At 43.5% G+C, this 20,051-nt stretch overlaps 1 protein-coding gene across 1 annotated transcript in view; it reads left to right on the top strand.

Annotated features, from left to right (window-relative positions):
• Positions 1–20,051, top strand: part of LOC137340821 (rap guanine nucleotide exchange factor 5-like) — a 208,058-nt gene that overhangs the window by 40,139 nt on the left and 147,868 nt on the right. The window contains exon 5 of the mRNA XM_068003627.1: positions 16,831–17,002. Coding sequence (XP_067859728.1) covers positions 16,831–17,002 — 172 coding nt within the window. The remainder of the gene's footprint in view (positions 1–16,830; positions 17,003–20,051) is intronic.

Genomic DNA, 20,051 nt, shown 5'->3' on the forward strand with positions numbered 1-20,051 from the left:
GTTGCATGTCTGTACGTCCTGTGACGGTGAACCCTCAGAAGGAATGAGGTCCTCTGAGGAATCGTTGTCATGCATCTCTGCAGAATCTTGTTGTACATGTGAAGGCCCTGGAAGACAAAAGAATTAATCCTGGCAAAGTAACAATCTTGCCAATCACCATACTCAAGCTTCTCATAGTTCAGTCATTGATGAAATAAAGTCAGCATGTGTGAAAGGTGTTTAAATTCTGTCACCAGGCATCTGTGAGTTCCCAGTCTCTCCATCTCTGATTCAGAGGGAGCAGATGTGCCACTTATCTCCATGGCGCCCTCCTCTGCATCGGTGAGTTGCACAATTTGTGGAGGCCCACCTCCAGTCCTCTCCCTTGCGTTTTATTTCTCCTACAAGGGGCACTTAAATGTGAGTGGTTTAAGTGGTGGGGACAGTACTTAGATTTTTCAGATGTGAGTGACTGAAGATTACTTATTCACCTGATGGATGCAATGCATTGGGTGAGGCTGACTATCAGACAGATGCATCAGAGAGTGATTATCAGACAGATGCATCACATTGCTTAAGGATTGGGGTGAGTGGCAGTGGTGGATGGATAAATGGGGAGGTGAGGAAGTGCATAGTAAGTGCAGGATGGGTGCTGCTGAAATTTAAGTGGGTGTGAGGAGTGAAGTGATGGAGCACACTTGGCAAGACAGAGTGAGAGAGAGGTGTTGTACACCACAGGATGTAGGTGAATCAGCAACTGTACGGACTTTTCCTGACCTGGAAAGTAAAGTGCTTCCTGCACTGGATCCAAGAATGGGATACAATGATCCTGCTGCTCAACCTCCTCAGCCACCTCCAGCCTCACCTTCTTGGTAACAGAAGCAGGTTGCTTCCTCCCATTGCTGGGGAAAATGATATCCCTCCTCACTGCACCCAGCAATACTTCAGGGGAAGCATCAGTGAATCTGGGTGCTGGCCTTTCTCTTTGTGAATCCACAGCTTAAATTCACTATCACCTCCAAATTCCATTTTTGCATTGGCCCTTTAAACAGTGGACCTCAGATCACATTGTGTGGGTGTGCATTACGCCCACTGCAGCTTGGAGACGCAAAACCCGGAAGAAAAAATGCGATCCTTCAATGAAGTTGCGGTCGCAGAATCCGACCCGCTAAGTTCACTTCTGGGTGTCACATCTGAAAAACTCCCCCCCCCCCCCCCCCCCCCGGCTCTCTTACTGGTTCTGAGTAACTATCCATCTGTCACTACTTTGTTCTTTGGCCTTGACGAGGTGCTATTTACTTTGTTATTGCAGTCAGTGGTGAGTAGTGGAAGCTGTAACCCGACACCAGTTACAGGTGATTAGGTATAAAAGGTAATTGCACTTTAACAAGGTGTGAACTACTAAGTGAACACCCGTTTCTGTCAGGATTACCTGTGCGCTTAACATGTTATAAGTGGCATACTTTGTAACTGACTATAATGGAAATTTGGCCAATTTAAACGATTTCCTGATTTAAACAATTAACCCATTTAAACAATTACCCGATTTAAATGTGATTTAAGTGGTGGGGACTATACTTAGATTTTCCAGATGTCTTTTGACAAGTTTCCGCATTAGTGATTAAAGGCTACAGAAAGGCGTTATAGAGCAGGAAGTAACGTATTGGACAAGCTGTCAAGATATGTGGTGAATAAGAATTTTCCAGTCCTTTAAAAGGGAACTTGACAAGTTCCTGAGTGAAGAGAATATTTTCAGTTATAGGATGTAAATTCCTAATTGTGATTGTGGTGAGTTGTGGGTGATTGTGATGAGTTGTGAGTAACTGCTCTCCTAGAGCTTGTTTCATTGTCTTAGAGAGTCAAAGAGGAATTTTCCAGAGCTTTTCCTGAATTGCTGCAGGTCTTTTTCTCTGATTTTTGTCTCTCCCAGGAGATAGCATTGCTTGTGAATGGAATGGAGGGGGGGGAGTTTGCGTTGTTGTTTGAAAAGGACGGGAGTGATGGGCCTGATGGTATTTTTTAGCCTTCATTTTGCATATTTGTATAAAAATTGTCTTAAAAGCAGGAAACATTTCAGATTGGAAAGAGGTTACAAGCCTGGTTAACCCTGAGGGCCTTTGTTATATTTGTTACATATACTTGGAAAGAGGTAGCATAAGCAAAAATCTCCATATTTACAGGCGATGCTGAAATAGGCAGCAGGATAAATAATGAGGAACAATACATTCAGATTCAGAAGGATTTGAATCTTTTAGATAACAGGCCCAGCTCAATGTGAAAAAGCATAAAATAATCAATAGATGAATACTAATTATGAGTACCCCTCATCTTGATTTCCCCTGCCATCATCTTGCTTTGCCTATTTCTTTTTTATGTGTAACATAACATACACGAATAGAATAATATAACATGATGTGGGCCTAAAAATTGAGGGAGTCACGGAGAGTGGAGCATGAGTGAGGTAAAAAAATAAAATATGAAAGCCTGGATATAATGATAATACTAGGGTAGAAACTATTCTTGGCAATAAAAAGTGGATGAACGGTTAATGTGTTCATGAGATATTCCACCAATTGCCATTTTAACAAGTAAAATAAACAGGTTAATGCCTGCATTAAGTTAGCAGACAAAGTGATGTCATATTAATGTGTTAATTGTCCATCAGCTAATATCAGCAACAGTCATATCTAGACTGCAGTGATAGAATATAACACAGTAAAGAGCAAGCCTGGCTGTATATAAAACAATATAACACACACTGAAGGTCACACCACAGCAAGTGAGACTTTCACTGCGAGTAAAACAATAAAGTGCCAGAGACAATAATTTAATACAAATATTAGATCTCCTGGGACATTGCTCACGGTAAGTTGGAGGATAATCTATTTTGCAATGACAGACACATTATATCATGTGACACACAATGTATTATAATAGAGGTGATTTCTCGAGCTGCTGTTCTCTAAGCATTAGGTCAGCATTGGAGTAAAATGCTCATTTTTGATTTTACTGTGTGACTGATGAAAGCTACATTCCGTTACTTGATTCTAATTCTTTACTACATTAACAAAATCAAGAATTTTGGCCCCAGTATCGTTAAATGTTTTAGCACACAAAAATAAACTTAAGCTGCCTTTACCACGTGCATTACCATGCTATTCGCACCAGATAAGTGCCAAGCAATGACCATCTCCAACAAGAGAGAGTCTAACTACCTCCCCATGACATTCAACAGCATTACCATTGCCGAATCCCCCACCATCAACATCCTGGGGGTCACCATTGACCAGAAACTTAACTGGACCAGCCACATAAATACTGTGGCCACAAGAGCAGGCCAGAGGCTGGGTATTCTGCGGCGAGTGACTCACCTCCTGACTCCCCAAAGCCTTTCCACCATCTACAAGGCGCAAGTCAGGAGTGTGATGGAATACTCTCCACTTGCCTGGATGAGTGCAGCTCCAACAACACTCAAGATGCTCGACACCATCCAGGACAAAGCAACCCGCTTGATTGGCACCCCATCCACCATCCTAAACATTCACTCCCTTCAACACCGGCGCACAGTGGCTGCAGTGTGTACCATCCACAGGATGCACTGCAGCAACTCGCCAAGGCTTCTTCGACAGCACCTCCCAAACCCACGACCTCTGCCACCTAGAAGGACAAGAGCAGCAGGCACATGGGAACAACACCACCTGCACGTTCCCCTCCAAGTCACACACCATCCCGACTTGGAAATATATCGCCGTTCCTTCATTGTCGCTGGGTCAAAATCCTGGAACTCCCTTCCTAACAGCACTGTGGGAGAACCTTCACCTCACGGACTGCAGCAGTTCAAGAAGGGGGCTCACCACCACCTTCTCAAGGGCAATTAGGGATGGGCAATAAATGCCAGCCTCGCCAGCGACGCCCACATCCCATGAACGAATAAAAAAAAATTTAACACACTATATACAGCAGCAGTTCTCAAGCTTATTTATTTAGGGTTCCCCATTTTGGAAACTTTTACAACCTTCTTTCACTGCACACATAATTTATCCTTGCTAAATACTAAAAGGTCTTCTCCTTCTTTGGAGACACTGTTCCCCCATTAGTGTCAGCCTTGGCTCAGTGGTAGCACTCTTGCCTCTAAGTTAGAAGGTTGTGGATTCCAGCCTCACTACAGAGGCTTGAGCATATGATCTAGGCTAACACTTCAAGGCAGTAGTGTGGGGCGTGCTGCAATGTCAGAGAGGCCATCTTTCAGATGAGACCTCAAATGAAGGCACTGGCTGCCATCTCAGGTGGATGTAAAAGTTCCCATGGTCATATTCAAAGAAAAGTAGGGGAGTTCTAAGGTAGAAATCATGGAAGGTCTAGGCAGAGTAGATAGAGAAAAACAGTTTCTATTGATGGAAGGGTTAAGAACCAGAGGGCATAGATTCAAGGTGATTGGCAAAAGAACCAAAGGTGACATGAGGATAAACTTTTTTACACAGCGAGTGGTTGGGATCTGGAATGCACTGCCCGAGGGAGTGGTAGAGGCAGATTCAATCATGGCCTTCAAAAGGGAACTGGATAAGTACTTGAAACAAAAAAATGTGCAGGGCTACGGGGATAGGGCGGGGGAGTGGGACTAGATGGATTGCTCGTGCATAGAGCTGGCGCGGACTCAATGGACCGAATGGCCTCCTTCTGTGCTGTAACCTTTCTATGAAAAGCTGAAGCCAGGATGGTGCTGAGGAGAGCAGTAGGGAGGGGAGCTGCAGAGTTACTGGATTGTGTAGAGCAGTTATTGAATGTCAGCTGCAGTGTAACTGGACTGTATGAAGCAGCCACTTGCCACAGAGGTGATTTTTCTGATGACCCTGATAACAATGAAGGGCTTACTTACCATTTGCACTGGGAAGAGAAACAATAAACATGTTGTAATGGGGCTATATCAGGGAGTGGTAAGTCATGAGTGGTTAAGTGGCTATGGTGCCAAACACTGCAGCAATCTTGGAGGAGATAACAAGTGGAATCTTTCTATTTTTCCACAATGAAGGAAGGAGTCACTCTAAGTTGCTATCACCCACCTCTTAACAGTTATATCAGCAGCAATGTTAAATGGGACTTAGAAATGAACGTGATTTTTTTAAAAAAGAACATTAAAATAAGTTAGTTCTGGAGCACAAGTCTTCAGCGCTACAGCCGGGATATTGTCAGGGCCCATAGCCTTTGCCGTATCCAGTGCACTCAGTCGTTTCTTGATATCACGTGGAGTGAATTGAATTGGCTGAAGACTGGCTTCTGTGATAGTGGGGATATCGGGAGGAGGCCGAGATGGATCATCCACTCAGCACTTCTGGCTGAAGATGGTTGCAAATGCATGTACTCTGAATGTACTCTGGGTGGGGGACTTCAATGTCCATCGCCAAAAGTGGCTCGGTAGCACCACTACTGACTGAGCTGGCCAAGTCCTGAAGGACATAGCTGCCAGACTGGGCCTGCGGCAGGTGGTGAGCGAACCAACACGAGGGAAAAACCTACTTGACCTCGTCCTCACCAATCTACCTGTCGCAGATGCATCTGCCAGAAGTGCCGAGTGGATTATCCAGTATTAGTAGGAGTGACCACGGCACTGTCCTCGTGGAGACGAAGTCCCATCTTCGCACTGAGAACACCATCCAACGTGTTGTGTGGCACTATCACCGTGCTAATGGCATAGATTCAGAACAGATCTAGCAGCTCAAAACTGGGCATCCATGAGGCGCTGAGGGCCATCAGCAGCAGCAGAATTGTATTCCAGCACAATCTGTAACCTCATGGCCCGGCATATTCCTCACTCTACCATTACCAACAAGCCAGGGGATCAACCCTGGTTCAATGAGAAGTGCAGAAGAGCATGCCAGGAGCAGCACCAGGCGTACCTAAAAATGAGGTGCCAACCTGGTGAAGCTACAATACAGGACTACATGCATGCTAAACAGCGGAAGCAACATGCTATGGACAGAGCTAAGTGATTCTACAACTAACAGATCAGATCAAAGCTCTGCAGTGATGGAGGAGTCCAGCACGTGAGTGCAAAAGACAAGGCTGAAGTGTTTGCAACCATCTTCAGCCAGATGTATCGAGTGGATGATCCATCTCGGTCTCGTCCCAATATTCCCACCATCACAGAAGCCAGTCTTCACCCAATTCGATTCACTCCATGTGATATCAAGAAACGGCTGAGTGGACTGGATACAGCAAAGGCTATGGGCCCCAACAACATCCCAGCTGTAGTGCTGAAGACTTGTGCTCCAGAACTAGCTGTGCCTCTAGCCAAGCTGTTCCAGTGCAGCTACAAAACTGGCATCTACCCGACAATGTGGAAAATTGCCCAGGTATGTCCTGTCCACAAAAGGCAGGACAAATCCAATCTGGCCAATTACCGCCCCATCAGTCTACCCTCAATCATCAGCAAATTGATGGAAGGTGTCGTCGACAGTGCTATCAAGCGGCACTTACTCACCAATAACCTGCTCACCGATGCTCAGTTTGGGTTCCGCCAGGACTACTCGGCTCCAGACCTCATTACAGCCTTGGTCCAAACATGGAGAAAAGAGCTAAATTCCAGAGGTGAGGTGAGAGTGACTGCCCTCGACATCAAGGCAGCATTTGGCCGAGTGTGGTACCAAGGAGCCCTAGTAAAATTGAAGTCAATGGGAATCAGGGGGAAATTTCTCCAGTGGCTGGAGTCATACCTAGCACAAAGGAAGATGGTAGTGGTTGTTGGAGGCCAATCATCTCAGCCCCAGGACATTGCTTCATGAGTTACTCAGGACAGTGTCCTAGGCCCGACCATCTTCAGCTGCTTCATCAATGACCCTCCCTCCATCATAAGATCAGAAATGGGGATGTTCGCTGATGATTGAACAGTGTTCAGTTCCATTCACAACCCCTCAGATAATGAATCAGTCCATGCCCGCATGCAGCAAGACCTGGACAACATCCAGGATAGGGCTGATAAGTGACAAGTAAAATTCGCGCAAGACAAGTGCCAGGCAATGACCATCTCCAAGAGAGAGTCTAACCACCTCCCCTTGACATTCAACGACATTACCATTGCCGAATCCCCCACCATCAATATCCTGGGGGTCACCATTGACCAGAAACTTAACTGGATCAGCCACATAAATACTGTGGCTCCAGGAGCAGGTCAGAGGCTGGGTATTCTGCAGTGAGTGACTCATCTCCTGACTCACCAAAGCCTTTCCACTGCCTACAAGGCACAGGTCAGGAGTGTGATGGAATACTCTCCACTTGCCTGGATGAGTGCAGCTCCAACAGCACTCAAGAAGCTCGATACCATCCAGGACAAAGCAGCCTGCTTGATTGGCACCCCATCCACCACCCTAAACATTCACTCCCTTCATCACCGGCGCACAGTGGCTGCAGTGTGTACCATCCACAGGATGCACTGCAGCAACTCGCCAAGGCTTCTTCGACAGCACCTCCCAATACCTGCGACCTCTACCACCTAGAAGGACAAGGGCAGCAGGCACATGGGAACAACACCACCTGCATGTTACCCTTCAAGTCACACAGCATCCCAACTTGGAAATATATCGCCGTTCCTTCATCGTCGCTGGGTTAAAATCCTGGAACTCCCTTCCTAACAGCACTGTGGGAGAACCTTCACCACACGGACTGCAGCGGTTCAAGAAGGCGGCTCACCACCATCTTCTCAAGGGCAATTAGGGATGGGCAATAAATGCTGGCCTCGCCAGCGACACCCACATCCCATGAACAAATTTAAAAAAAGTTAGAGGAAAACATGAAAACTACTTTACTGGAAACTCATTTGAGAATGATCGAATGATCAAAATGGGCGAATGCATGCAGGTGGAGAGCAAAAAAAAAATTCAGATGCCCAGCTTTTGTGACCAAAAGAAACGGTTTTGTTTTCACTGTTCACTGAGGCTCAGGGTCAGATACTAAACCTATCATAGACTGGGCACTAAAGGTACTCGAGTAGTGAGCTTTCCTCATAACAGAGTCAGTACTATAATAACCCTATGTTCCAGCTCATTTTGTTGTTGTCCTTCCTATTAAGAAAGTGTTTATTAATCTACTAATTTTCGAGGCTGGTGCTGCACTGTAATTTTTCTTCACCCCAGTTGTACAAGTGTAGTATAAAACTACTGGTGCTGACCTAATCTCAACTATTGTAACCACAAACAGGTTACTTTCATTGGATTATCTTGCATCAGTTTTCCTTTGTGTTAGCACAACAGCCACATGTAATATAATTTTCCTTAAAGCTCAGCTCGCCTCCTGTGCCACCATTCTATTTTCTTCTGCAATGTTGCACCTTTTGCAAAGCGTAATTGGGTGCTCCCTTCCCCCACTGTGATGCTGATCCTATACTGACACCGTCAATATAAGGAAGATTCCTGTGTGAGGCTTACATCTGTTAATGAGTTCTTTAAACAAATATCATAGTCTGGCCGGCAATGTTAACACATTACCTGGAGTACTGTGTACAGTTTTGGTCTCCTTACCTAAGGAAGAATAAACTTGCCTCAGAGGGGATGCAACGAAGGTTCACTACATTGATACCTGGGATGAGAGAGTTGACCTATGAGGAGAGATTGAGTAAATTGGGCCTTCCTAACTGCACTGTGGGCGAACCTTCACCACATGGACTGCAGCGGTTCAAGAAGGCAGCTCACCACCACCTTCTCAAGGGCAATTAGGGATGGGCAATAAATGCCGGCCTCGCCAGTGACGCCCACATCCCATGAACGAATAATAAAAAAAAATATTCTCTGGAGTTTAGAAGAACGAGAGGTGATCTCATTGAAACATATAAAATTCTTAGAGGGCTTGACAGGGTAGATGCTGTAAGGCTGTTTCCCCTGACTAGAGAGTCTAGAATTAGAGATCATAGTCACAAGGTAAGAGATCAGCCATTTAGGAAAAAATTCTTCATTCAGAGTTGTGAATCTTTGGAATTCTCCACCCCAGAGGGCAGTGGATGCTGAGTCGTTGAATATATTTGAGATTGAGATTGATAGATTTTTGGACACTAGGGGAATCAAGGGATATGGGAATAGGGCGGGAAAGTGGAGTTGAGGTAGAAGATCAGCTATGATCTTACTGAATGGCGGCGCAGGCTTGAGGGGCCGTATGACCTACTCCTGCTCCTTTTTCTTATGTTCTTATATTTGCAGGTATAATCCATGATATTTCCTAATGACCTAATGACGATGGTTTCGATGGGTTCCATGAAATTAGTTCGATCAAAGGCTTTCTTGCATTTAAATTCTTGATGGTTCAATGAAAAGTACTGGAAGACTGGATTCAGACACAGATTCTTCATTTATACACTAAGGAGTAAACACATATATGCATCTGGAAGATCAAAATCTTATTAGTACCATTACTATGAAAGTGGATCATACCTAAGGAAACATTTGGGAAAATACTTTCTTGGTGTCTACACGTAATGAAATAAACTTGGTCAGACTTTCGCCAAGCAAAATGAATAGAGGAAATCAAAGACTGCTCGCGATCTCTGATTGGGCCATCTTTTGTTTAGAGCAAGGCAGGAGTTTAAGAGAAGTGTCATGTACATGATAAGTGGGAGGAGAAAGGATTAGACAATAACAACTTGCATTTATCTAGCGCCTTTAACGTAGTAAAATGTCCCAAGACACTTCACAGAATCGTTTACAAACAAAATTGATACTGAGCCACATTAGGAAATATTAGGACAGGTGACCAAAAGCTTGGTCAAAGAGTTAGATTTTAAGGAGCCTCTTAAAGGGGGACAGAGAGGTGGAGGGGCGGAGAGGTTTAAGGAGGGAATTCCAGAGCTTAGGGCCAAGGCAGCTGAAGACACAGCCGCCATTGATGGATTGGGGATGTACAAGAGACCAGAATTGGAGCAGCACAGAGATCCCGGAGGGTTGTAGGGCAGGAGGAGGTTACAGAGACAGGGAGGGATGAGGTCACGGAGGAATTTGAAAACAAGAACTGAACTGCTTGGTGCTTTACTGCTTATTGGGTCCACTGCACGTGAAGTGATTCAGTGTAGGAGGTTCACAGTGATCCAGAGTGCCCAAAGAGTCCCTCCACCCCGCCTTCCTCGCAAAAATAGTGACATTTGTTATAAAGAAAATGTGGGGGGGAAACCAATGCTCAGATTAATAATGGAAAAACATACATTTCACGACTCTCACTTTATTGTGCTCTATTAATGATTTTGTGGGCAAAATTTAAAAAACAGCTGTATGTAGATTTTTTGTACTGCAATTATATTACCCAATTTAGCTGCAATGTAGTGCAAAGTTCAGTTAGCAGACCCCAGTTATATTGCTAGCTGCATTGACTTTAGTGAGGAGTGCTGTGTACTTGTGCTCGGATGTGTGTGCAGAGCTCTGCTCCCAAGATGGCTCATTTTAAATGTTAAGGGAGCATCAGCCCACTGTTATCATTAAAAACTTTGGAAAGTAAGGTTATAACATTCACCAGGATGTACAATGGGCTTCCTTAACAGGCATAGGGATTAGATTGGCAACCTGACTCCAGAGCTAAAGAATGATAGAATGGTTACAGCACAGAAGGAGGGCTTTCAGCCCGTCGAGTAATTAGTATTAGTAAAACAATAGTGCTGGAGAAATTCATGGGACTGAAAGCCATTAAATCCTCAGGGCCTGGTAATTTGCATCCCAGAGTACTAAAAGAGGTAGCCATGGAAATAGTGGATGCATTAGTTGTCATCTTCTAAAATTCTATAGATTATGGAACAGTTCCTGCAGATTGGAGGGTGGCAAATGTAACCTCACTATTTAAAAAAGGAGGGAGAGAGAAAACAGGGAACTACAGACCGGTTAGCCTAACATCAGTAGTAGGGAAAATGTTAGAGTCTATGATAAAGGAAGTGATAACAGGACATTTAGAAAATATCAATGGGATTAGACAAAGTCAACATGGATTTATGAAAGGGAAATCATGTTTGACAAACCTACTGGAGTTTTTTGAGGATGTAACTGGTAGAATAGATAAGGGAGAACCAGTGGATGTGGTTTATTTGGATTTTCAGAAGGCCTTTGATAAAGTCCCACATAAGAGGTTAGTGTGCAAAATTAAAGCACATGGGATTGGGGGGAATATATTGGCATGGATTGAGAATTGATTGACAAACAGGAAACAGAGAGTAGGAATAAATGGGTCTTTTATCAGGTGGCAGGCAGTGACTAGTGGGGTACCGCAGGGATCAGTGCTTGGGCCCCAGCTATTCACAATATATATCAATGATTTGGATGAGGGAACCAAATGTAATATTTCCAAGTTTGCTGACGACACAAAACTAGGTGAGATCGTGAGTTATGCGGAGGATTCAAAGAGGCTTCAAGGCGATTTAGACAAGTTGAGTGAATGGGCAAATACATGGCAGATGCAGTATAACGTGGATAAATGTGAAGTTATCCACTTCGGAAAGAAAAACAGAAAGGCAGAGTATTATTTAAATGGTGATAGATTGGGAAATGTTGATGTCCAAAGGGACCTGGGTGTCCTTGTACACCAGTCACTGAAAGCAAATATGCAGATGCAGCAAGTAGTTAGGAAGGCACATGGTATGTTGGCCTTCATTGCAAGAGGATTTGAGTATAGGAGCAAGGATGTCTTACTGCAGTTATACAGGGCCTTGGTGAGACCACACCTGGAGTATTGTATGCAGTTTTCGTCTCCTTACCTAAGAAAGGATATACTTGCCATTGAGGGAGTGCTGCGACGGTTCACCAGACTGATTCCTGGGATGGCAGAATTGTCGTATGAGGAGAGATTGGGTCGACTCGGCCTGTAATCACTCGAGTTTAGAAGAATGAGAGGGGATCTCATTGAAACATATAAAATTCTGACAGGGCTAGACAGACTGGATGCAGGGAGGATGTTTCCCCTGGCCGTGGGGCCCAGAACAAGGGGTCACAGTCTCAGGATACGGGGTAGGACATTTAGGACTGAGATGAGGAGAAATTTCTTCACTCAGAGGGTGGTGAACCTGTGGAATTCTCTACCACAGAAGGCTGTGGAGGCCAAGTCACTGAATATATTTAAGATGGAGCTAGATAGATTTCTAGACACAAATGGCATCAAGGGGTATGAGGAGAGAGCAGGAATATGGTATTGAGACAGAGGATCAGCCATGATCATATTGAATGGTAGAGCAGGCTCGAAGGGCTGAATGGCCTACTCCTGCTCCTATTTTCTATGTTTCTATGAGCCTGGCTTTTGTGAGAGCAATCCAACTAGTCCCACTCCCCCACCCTTTCCCCGTAGCCCTGCAGATTTTTTCCATTCAAGTACTTATCTAATTCCCTTTTGAAAGCCATGATTGAATCTGCCTCCACCACCCTTTCAGGCAGTGCATTCCAGATTATAACTACTCGCTGTATAAAAAAAGTTTTTCCTCATGTCACCTTTGGTTCTTTTGTCAATCACCATAAATCTATGTCATCAGGTTCTCGACCCTTCTGCCAATGGGAATAGTTTCTCTCTGTCTACTCTGTCTCGACCCCTCATGATTTTGTACACCTCTATCAAATCTCCTCTCAACCATCTCTGCTCGAAGGAGAACAACCCCATCTTCTCCAGTCACTCCACGTAACTGAAGCCCCTCATCCATGGAACCATTCTAGTAAATCTCTTCTGTGCCCTCTCTAAGGCCTTCACCGCCTTCCAAAAGTGCAGTGCCCCAGAATTGGACATAATGCTCCTGTTGTGGCTGAACCAGTGTTTTATAAAGGTTCATCGTAACCTCCTTGCTTTTGTACTCTATGCCTCTGTTTATAAATCCCAGGATCCTGTATGCTTTTTTAACCGCTTTCTCAACCTGTCCTGCCACCTTCAACGACCTGTGCACATATACCCCAAGGTTTCTCTGTTCGTGCACTCCCTTTTGAATTGTACCTTTTAGTTTATATTGGCCCTCCTCCAATTAAGTATTTTTACTCTAGATTGCTCCTTGTCCTTTTCCATAACTAATCTAAACCTTATGATACTATGATCACTGTTTCCTAAATGTTCCCGCACTGACACTTGCTCCACTTGACCCACCTCATTCTCCTCGTTCTTCCTACCAAAATGTATCACCTCACACTTCTCTGTGTTAAATTTCATCTGCCGTGTCCGCCCATTCCACCAGCCTGTCTATGTCCTCTTGAAGTCTATCACTATCCTCCTCACTGTTCACTACACTTCCAAGTTTTGTGTCATCTGCAAATTTTGAAATTGTGCCCTGTACACCCAAGTCCAAGTCATTAATATATATCAAGAAAAGCAGTGGTCCTAGTATTGACACCTGGGGAACACCACCGTATACCTTCTTCCCGTCCAAACACAAACATTCACCACTACCCTCTGATTCCTATCTCTTAGCCAATTTCGTATCCTTGCTGCCACTGCCCCTTTTATTCCATGGGCTTCAAGTTTGCTGACAAGCCTATTATGTGGCACTTTATCAAACGGCTTTTGGAAGTCCATATACACCACATCAACCGCGTTGCCCTCATCAACCCTCTCTGTTACCTCATCAAAAAATTCAATCAAGTTAGTTAAACACGATTTGCCTTTAACAAATCCGTGCAGGCTTTCCTTAATTAATCCACACTTGTCCAAGTGACTATTAATTTTGTCTCGGATTATCGTTTCTAAAAGCTTCCCCACCACTGAGGTTAAACTGACTGGCCTGTAGTTGCTGGGTTTATCCTTACACCCTCTTTTGAACAAGGGTATAACAATAGCAATTCTTCAGTCCTCTGCACCACCTCCGTATCTAAGGATGATTGGAAGATTATGGCCTGTACCTCCACAATTTCCACCCTTAATCCCCTCAGCAACCTAGGTTGCATCACATCCGGACCGGGTGACTTATCTACTTTAAGTACAACCAGCCTTTCTCGTTTCACCTCTTTATCAATTTTTAGCTCATCCAGTATATCAGTTATCTCCTCCTTTACTGTGACTTTGGCAGCATCTTCTTCAGATGCGAAGTACTCATTTAGTAGCTCAGACATGCCCTCTGCTTCCATGTGTAGATCTTCTTTTTGGTCCCTAATCAGCTCCACCCCTCTTCTTACTACCCGTTTACTATTTATATGCCTATAGAGAACTTTTGGATTCCCTTTTATGTTAGTTGCCAGTTTATTCTCATACTCTCTCTTTGCCCCTCTTATTTACTTTTTCACTTCTCCTCTGCACTTTCTATATTCAGCCTGGTTCTCACCTGTATTATCAACCTGACATCTATCATACGCCCCCTTTTTCTGCTTCATCTTACTCTCTATCTCTTTCGTCATCCAGGGAGCTCTGGCTTTAGTTGCCCTACCTTTCCCTCTCGTGGGAATGTACCTGGACTGTACCTGAACCATCTCCTCTTTAAAGGCCGCCCATTGTTCAATTACAGTTTTACTTGCCAATCTTTGATTCCAATTTACCTGGGCCAGATCTGTTCTCAACCCACTGAAATTGGCCCTCCTCCAATTAAGTATTTTTACTCTAGATTGCTCCTTGTCCTTTTCCATAACTAATCTAAACCTTATGATACTATGATCACTGTTTCCTAAATGTTCCCGCACTGACACTTGCTCCACTTGACCCACCTCATTCCCCAGGACCAGATCCAGCAACGCCACCTTCCTTGTTGGGCTGGAAACGTACTGATCAAGGAAGTTCTCCAGAACACAGTTCAGAAATTCTCCCCCCCTCTGCCCTTTACACTATTACTATCCCAGCCTATATTAGGATAATTGAAGTCCCCCATTATCACTGCTCTATGGTTCTTGCACCTCTCTGTAATTTCCACTTTCATGTCAATGCATTTATATTAAATTTATATTATATATAAATAAATTTATATATATATAATATAAATTTAATATAAATTTAGAGATAGGATTGTGTCAAGAAAAGCTGGGGAGTCATATTGTGTGCTCTCTTAAAAAGAAAGAACTTGCATTTTCGTAATGCCTTTCACAACCTCAGGACGTCCCAAAGTGCTTTACAGCCAATTAAGTAATTTTGAAGTGTAGTCACTGTTGTAACTTAAGAAACGCGGCAGCCAAATTACACATGGCAAGCTCCCGCAAACAGCAATGTGATAATGACCAGATAATCTGTTTTAGTGATGTTGGTTGAGGGATAAATATTGGCCAGGACACTGGGGAGAAATCCCCTGCTTTTCTCCGAATAGTGCCGTGGGATCTTTTACATCCACCTAAAGGGGCAGACAGAGCCTCGGTTTAACATCTGATCAAAAGATAGGAACTTCCAACAGTGCAGCACTCCCTCAGTACTGCACTGGGAGTGTCAGTCTTGCACCTATTAAACTAACAAAATATTGTGAGGTACGAGAGCATTGTTTAAAAATAGCAGCAAAATCCAGTTGTCCTAATCTGATTTATACTCAAGATGACAAGTCATTTGTTTCATTCTGCCTAGTAATGTTCAAATGGATAGAAACACTAGTCATGTTTATCAAATGAGAATGGAGTGAATTTGAATATCTATAATGTCTTTTTGTTTTGTCATCATACAAGGAAAATAAATCCTGTACTAAGACTGTTCATAGGATATATAGTGATTTGCTGGGAATGTCTTGGTTGATTGAATTTAGCCAGAAAAGATGCAGGAAGCTGAATTGACCTTTATACATTTGAAGCATTATTGTAATTTGAATTTTAAAAAGAACTTGGAATAAATTATGCCTTCAATTAGCATCTCTGCAAATGGTGACATAATTCCCTTCCATCAGCCATAGTTCAAAAATGTGACCTTATTCAGGCGCACTCATGGGCAATTTGTCTCTAATTACAATATATTTATCACATGATGATGATTTAATTAAAAGAATGTTACCTTAGCTCCACCTAAGTAATGACATGAATTCACATTACATCAATGAACAGGTATGAAAGTCTTTCTCATAAACAACAACAACTTGCATTTATATAGCGCCTTTATCGTAGTAAAATGTCCCAAGGTGCTTCACAGGAGTGTTATCAAACAAAATTTGACACCGAGCCACATAAAGAGATATTAAGACAGATGACCAAAAGCTTGGTCAAAGAGGTAGGTTTTAAGGAGCATCTTAAAGGAGGAGAGAGGTAGAGAGGCGGAGAGGTTTAAGGAGGGAATTCCAGAGCTTAGGGCCTAGGCAGCTGAAGGCACGGCCGCCAATGGTGGAGCGATTAAAATTGGGGATGCGCAAGAGGCACGAATTGGAGGAACACAGAGATCTCGGACGGTTGTAGGACTGGAGGAGGTTACAGAGATAGGGAGGGGCGAAGCCATGGAGGGATTTAAAAACAAGAATAGAATTTTAAAATCGAAGTGTTCCCAGACTGGGAGCCAATGTAGGTCAGCGAGCACAGGGGTGATGGGTGAATGGGATTTGGTGCGAGTTAGGATACGAGTAGCAGAGCAAAAGTACATTAAGGACACATTGGCACTTTGGTTCATATTAACTTATTCTTTGGAGATTTGAGACGATTTAAATAATTCCCAAGCACTACTGTACAATTATGAAAATTAAATGGTGGCGTATCCAGTGAAAATTGTGTTGGGTAACTGATTTTGGCCCTATACATCTTTTTCCAGCAAGGTCTTTTTCCTAGATGATACAACCACTTTAAATACACCACTTGATTGAACTAGAAATCTTTACTAATCTCTGTCAGCAACAATTTTCTACAACAAGTCAGTCCGCAGACCTGGGCAGTTGTTAATGGCTTTCATTTAGGTCCTTAAGACAAAAAAAAAAGAAAAGGGCATTGCAGTATAACATTGTCACAGCACAAACCACTGACAAATATCACACCTGATCTTTTTCTTTCCTAGCAATGGAAAAGCAAGAGAGTTTTCAAGATAAGGATATCTACTACCAGTTTTCAAATGATGAATGTGATGTCGTGGTCTGCCCCTTTGGAAAGGAGGAAGAGTGGAAAAATGGTGTAAGACTTCTTGGACACATAGTCCCTTATATTCAATCCAGAACAAATCTGCAAATAACGTAAGTATATTTTAGAATTTTTTCTAAATTATTATCCTCTTTTTTTTGTACTGCTCTATAACAAGGAGACAAAAAGGGAAAAGCAGAGGGGAATGTCATCCTGTGGCACAAAGCAGTGGGGGTCATTTTGACTTTGAGCGGTAGTGTAAAATGGCTGATATCGAATCAGCTGCTCGGTTATATACCTCTCCCGATTTTCATTTCCATTGAAGTCTACGGCTTACTCAGTGGTGGAGTCTCCACAAGCCCAGTGTTGTATGGCATTTAATTTGGGTCAACCTGCCCTGAACTTAGTGTGATTTCAAAGAGACTGAAAATGTAAGCTGGTTTATTTGTCAAAATCTTCAAGGCGTTTGCTGGCAGTCACTTTTTTGCACCTGCACACACACAAAACCCAGCACTGCTTCACTGACTAAGTTAAAAGACTGCCTGGGGAGCAGTATCAGACGGCCATAAATACATCATGTTAACAAAACAAACATCGCTATCAAGATTATCAATAGCTATATCCGCCTGATGTTACCAAAATAAATATAGTTGTTGTACGACATTGCTCCTGTTGCTAATTCTGGTTGGGAAGTGCTGCACTATTATAATGGAGAGGGCAGGAACTAGGTGAGTCTTTCCATATATTTGAGTACATGTTGTGATTTGCACACAGCAAGTCAATAGCAAGTGCAGCTTTTTAGTTGAGTGGGGTTAGAGGCCAGGGGATTGTAGTGTATGGTTAGAGGGGATGGGGGCAGGGAGGGGAAGGGAAGGTAGAGCTCAGTTAGAGGCTGGGAGGGGAGGGAGAAGGTAGAGGGGGTTAGAGCTAGGGGGCTGGGATGGAAGGTTCTGCAGAGTTAGAGGCCAGGTGCAAGCTAGCACAGATTTAGAGGCCAAGAGCGAGGGTGAGAATTAAGAATGCTGGAGACCAGGGAAATGACTGCACTGCTGCAATTACTGACGTGGAGATGCCGGTGATGGACTGGGGTTGACAATTGTAAACAATTTTACAACACCAAGTTATAGTCCAGCAATTTTATTTTGAATTCACAAGCTTTCGGAGGCTTCCTCCTTCATCACCTGACGAAGGAGGAAGCCTCCGAAAGCTTGTGAATTTAAAATAAAATTGCTGGACTATAACTTGGTGTTGTAAAATTGTTAGCAATTACTGACACCAGGGGTAGAGTAGGGTTAGAAGCCGTGAGTAGGAAAAGGAAGAGGTAGAGACCATGGAGGGAGGCGGGGGGGTGGTACAGCAAGATCAGAGGCCAGGAGGGACAATCGGGAGGTAGAGAAGGATTAGAGGCTTGGGAAGGTGGAAAAAATGGTAGTACGAAGAAAGGAGCACTAAGCCCAAAGGAAGAAGGCTGGAGTGAGCCGTTGTGGGAACCATTTGAAACAGGCCAACTGGTGGGTGGAAGGGGGCATGATGCTAGGCTAGGGAAAGAGATTTCCTCCAGTGCGGACAAACAGGCAACGGGAGCCATTTCCTCAGGTGTGGGTCGAGCAGAGAAGCAAAATAATAAAAAATTTGAATTAAACAGAAATTCAAACACTTGCCTGACTTTCTGAAGAAAGATTCAGCTGCGAAAGAACAAGGTCTTCAGCGCCACTACTTGTGGTGGAACTAGGGGACAGGAGACAGAGGCCATACAACGTTCCTAGCACTGGGAGTTCTGCAACTGCCTGCTGAAGACTCAAAACATCTTGAGTGATTTGTAGTATTACAGGGTTGGCACCATCGTCACTGCTGAGGTATCAGGCAGGAATTTAGTAGTAGTGTTACAGGGACTATTACAGTCAGTGATCAGATTAATAGTGGAAATCCAATTAGAGTGCTGTCTACTGGCATCAGAGAGAAGTATCATGGGAAACGTCACATTTTATGGGCATTTTAACATGAGAATCCCATAGGAATGTTTACATAGCAACTTTCAATGGAATGCATGACCTATGTACCGATTACATTTACTTTCTCCCCATCACCACCTCACATTTTAACTCTTTGGTGTATATTTTCCACCAGCTGGGAGATGGCATGCTTCAGTAATCCCTGCTGAAAAATAAATGTGTGGCGGACTCAGCTGTGATGACCATCATGGTAAAATAGCTGCTTAACATGCTAGAGGGGTAGCTGGATGTGTATTCCTGGAAATCAGGCATATGTTTCCCATGATTTTCCATCCATTAATTTTAATGACATGCCAGTATTCCTAATACGTGCACCTAGCAGGCAAACATCCCCGCTGGGACCATGATTTCATAAAGTGACCCCCTTGGACATCTAGGTGCATATATACAAAATGGCCACTTGGGTGAGGTACCAGAGGCTGTTAGTGCCCATAGAACTGTATCTCAGCATGAGCAACATCTTCAGGATTATAGAGGATGATAGGAGATTGGGATAAAATTTTATAAAGCAACTTAACCCACCAGGAAATGGGGTGAAAAACAAAAGTAACTATTTGAGGTAACGTAGTATTTGTACATCAGTTGTCGTTATACAAGCCCTTGTTTAACATGTCTTTCTGATTTATAAATAGGTGATCAATGCATGCAACTAATGGTACAAATACTCAATAGGTTGATCTCACAAAAAAATTATTAATCGGCTTAAAATACTCCAATGCCTTGTGATATCAAAACCCAATAGAAGATTACCATTATGAGAAAATAATCTTCGGCAGATTTTTAAATTGCGTTTGCCTGTGCTTTTGTAATTGGACTTTGGTACACTGATTGTATTGACTTCAAACCAACTGGAAGTTGTTCTTATTCCTCACTTATACTGTGAAAAATACTGTAGTCCTGGCTACTTTTCTATATCGGGGGGTGGGGGGGGGTCGGGGGGGGGAATGGTTATTCTGCTTGGATGAGTGGAGGAACCAGAGTTCCATGCATGTATTCTCAAATGTGTACACAGACCTGACTACCAGTCTCCCACTGCTGGTGAGGTTTCTGATGATAGAAAAGAGGTGAAGGGATAGTCAACTCTTTTGAGCCATTTGAAATTGAATGGTTGTATAGTGGACTGCTCAATTGTTTAACATTTTTAAAAGGA

This window comes from Heptranchias perlo, chromosome 2 (genome assembly GCF_035084215.1).
Source record: "Heptranchias perlo isolate sHepPer1 chromosome 2, sHepPer1.hap1, whole genome shotgun sequence".
NCBI lineage: Eukaryota > Metazoa > Chordata > Chondrichthyes > Hexanchiformes > Hexanchidae > Heptranchias > Heptranchias perlo.